The sequence below is a fragment of the Priapulus caudatus genome, unplaced genomic scaffold, assembly GCF_000485595.1.
Source record: "Priapulus caudatus unplaced genomic scaffold, Priapulus_caudatus-5.0.1 Scaffold2246, whole genome shotgun sequence".
NCBI classification, from domain to species: Eukaryota; Metazoa; Priapulida; class Priapulimorpha; order Priapulimorphida; family Priapulidae; genus Priapulus; species Priapulus caudatus.
The window spans coordinates 29-3,432 of NW_014579307.1; the positions used below are offsets into that span (position 1 = coordinate 29).

General features: G+C 52.1%; 1 protein-coding gene across 1 annotated transcript; it reads right to left on the reverse strand.

Moving 5' to 3' along the window:
• Positions 1-1,329: 1,329 nt before the first annotated feature.
• LOC106818443 lies at positions 1,330-2,020 on the reverse strand. Its single transcript, XM_014823155.1, has 2 exons — positions 1,648-2,020; positions 1,330-1,581 (listed from the first exon to the last, which is right to left on the reverse strand). Exons 1-2 carry the CDS (start codon positions 1,940-1,942, stop codon positions 1,349-1,351), a joined length of 528 nt encoding a protein of 175 aa, XP_014678641.1. The 5' UTR covers positions 1,943-2,020; the 3' UTR covers positions 1,330-1,348.
• Between the last annotated feature and the right edge of the window lie 1,384 nt (positions 2,021-3,404).

Here is a 3,404-nt window from a genome sequence, read left to right on the forward strand (position 1 = left end):
GTGCTGCAGCATGTGCAGACATACTGCTACAATCTCATCTGATGCCCTCTTGTTGAAATGACGTCACGTCACGTGTCAGCCTTCTGCACGCGGCCGGATTAGCGACGCGTCAATTTTGGTAACATAGGTGGCGCACCGATAGCCCACGTGACATATAAAGAAAGACCGTACCGCGGCGCGTCGCTACGTCGCTTAAAAATGCAAAAATATATAACGCTCCTACAACTGTTATTGGCCACCACAGGGCGGCACCGGGCGATGCTAGCTCCCCCACACCGCCTTGCACATGCCGACAGAAATTCCGGCACTAGGGGGCGTCACTGAAGCCAACTTCGCACGAAGCATCGCGAAGCATCGTCCAGCAGGAGTGCCGATCACATCACATGATGCTTATATTTTTTCCCCCCCCGTCTCTCGCGCTCGCGACTCTTCCGGTAAATGCTTTCCTTCCGGCCCCTCAACTTAAATATCTGCTCACACAGAAGCTACTGCGTTGCTGCTGCGGTGGCCACTAGATGGCGCCAGCAGACTACACTAAGAGACGCAACGTCCGCGCGAATTGAACTTTTCTTGGTGCAGAGACGATGGCGCCGATACAAAACGTCAGCCCAACGCGGAATAAAATCAACAAACCGAATACACACACAGTGATCGCAAATCTCACAGAATGCAGCACCCGCACGCATGCACGCACGCACGCATATGCATTCTTGCGCGGCTTGAAAACGTCGCGGCGGTACAGTGCGGCATCTATGACTGTGAGTTACAGTGTGTTACGCGCAGCAGCAGCAGCAGCAGCAGCAGCAGCAGCAGCAGCAGCAGCAGCAGCGACAGCAGCAGCAGCAGCATCAGCGACAGCAGTAGCAGCAGCAACGATAGCAGCAGCAGCAGCAGCGATAGCAGCAGCAGCAGCGACAGCTGCAGCGATAGCAGCAGCAGCAGTACCAGCAGCAGCAGCAGCAGCAGCTACAGCGACAGCAGCACCAGCACCAGCAGCAGCTACAGCGACAGCAGCAGCAGCAGCAGCAGCAGCACCCTGCACCCACAGTGCCATCGGCAGCAACCACTGACCGCTCACTCGCACACTGCTTTCAGTATCTCAGCAGATGGCGTCACTATCGCCTGCAGATGTCAACACTGCACGTCACACACAGTCCCGGATCCACACACGCGAGCTGGTGCTGCCACCTGGTGATGTCACAACCCAGTTTTACGAGAACACACGCGCGGCGCGTTGAACTAAAACGTTCATCCACGCCCGTGTACAAAAATATACGCCGCCATCAGCTGTTCAATTGTCTGTCTCTCTCGACGATGACACTGATGCGCGTAATATTTACAAGTTTTTCTAGAAACAAGTGGCTGCCACAGCCATCATGTCCACGACGACGGGCGCAACGCACGTCTCCACGACGACGGGCGCGACACACGTCTCCACGACGACGGACGTGACGCACGTCTCCACGACGACGGGCGCGACGCACGTCTCCACGACGACGGGCGCGACGCACGTCTCCACGACGACGGACGCGACGCACGTCTCCACGACGACGGACGCGACGCACGTCTCCACGACGACAGGCGCAACGCGCATCTCCACGACGACGGGCCGATGCTCGTCTCCATGACGACGGACGCGACGCACATCTCCATCAGCATCTTCACGCCGCAGCTGTTCCTGACGTTCGTATCCCGTGCATGTGGCGACCTCTATCACTGGACGTCCCAGCCTTCGCGGAGTCTTCCCTCCCCAGCAAGGATACATCATGTGGTGCCCCCTACAGCTCAGCGACCCAGCCTCCGTGATGTGGCGCCCTCTAGAACATAGCCTCCTAGCCATTTTCGCTCTGCGGCGAGGAGACGTCACGTGGCGCCATCTAGAGCGCGGTGTCTCAGCCCTCATGCCGTGGCGCCCTCTAGAGCTTGGCGTCCCAGCCTTCATGCCGTGGCGCCCTCTAGAACTCGGCGTCCCAGCCCTGGCGCCCTCTAGAACTCGGTGTCCCAGCCCGAGAGGTCGTCAGGTGGCGAGGAAACGTCTCGCGGATAGCTGTCAAAGTTCGACATGTCGGTCGGCGACTTGACTGTAGGCAGGATCGGAGGCACGAGGGTTTGTCTGTTGAGGCCGTCCCAGTCGAAGCCCTGAAACCACCTGTGAGTGAGAGAGAGAGGGAGCGTGAGTATCATCGTCACCATGGAAACGGGAGACGCTTAAATCTCAGGACGGTCTTCTCGCTTCGCCTGCAAACGGAACCCACACACGGCCTATCTGCGCAAGCAGGCTACGAGAGAAACTATGACACGCAAATTGAGACATACTATAAAGGGACCTATGAGAAAAACTAATATCAAAAAATTATTTATGCGCTAGAATTGAGGAACTCAGCGATGAGACAAATGAATCACTGCGTAAAAAACTACCGGCAATAAAGGATAGAACGTACGCTGCTGCCGTGCACAGGCGAGCAAACAAACTCACATCTATAGTTAAACCTTAAATCAAGTAAAATTCTTGTGGCATTAGAAGATACTCGCTCTTGTGAAAAGGTGATGGCTGTCAAGCGGCCCATGATTAAAGAACTATGAACTTAGTAGCATGGATATACTACTAAACCTTATAAAAGATAAGAAAACAGCGGTATGACCGTTCAAACCTGACATCTCCAATATATATATACGAACACAGAATACGTCCAATTCATTGTCATATTGGTGATGAAAGAGATGAGAGGAAAATAGAGAGATAAAGACAGAAAGAGCAGAGAAAGAAGATGTGATAAACAGCGAAGTCAGACTTGGCCAAGTAAAAGTTGAGCAAGTATTAATGCTAAAGAGTATTAACGGTAACAACAAGAAAGGCAATGATGTCTGATATTCCAATAGAGACAAGTGTTTGTCCAACATAGACGGAGTTTTATATTTGACAAGACAACCGCTATGTATGTGTAGTAAATAACGTCTAAAGCAATCACCGGCGACTTAGAGAATTCGACTGCACACTAGTAGTGCATTAATTGAGGAAAGATTAGTTAGTGTGTATAACACTTAGCAGAAAGAAAACGCTCACTGATATACTATATCTCGAGCTGATCTCCGTGAAAGCACGCTCGCCTGCAAGTATTGCAAGTACTCTCATCTTAAGAAAATGTAGTATAAGTAGATACTTAAGTTAACACATAAGTAACCAGGACATTCCACAATCCAACGCACGCACACACATATACATATTAAGCAAGTGCAACGGCACAAGAGTAGCACGCGAAGCATGTAGTCGAAACCACCTCCACATATCTTCCAATCTTTCTCGTCCCCTCTAATCCTCTCCTCTCGCTCTCTCCCTAATCTCTCTTCTCTCCCCGCTCTCTCCTCTTTCATCCTCTCTCTCTCTTCTCAGCGTATCTTTTCTT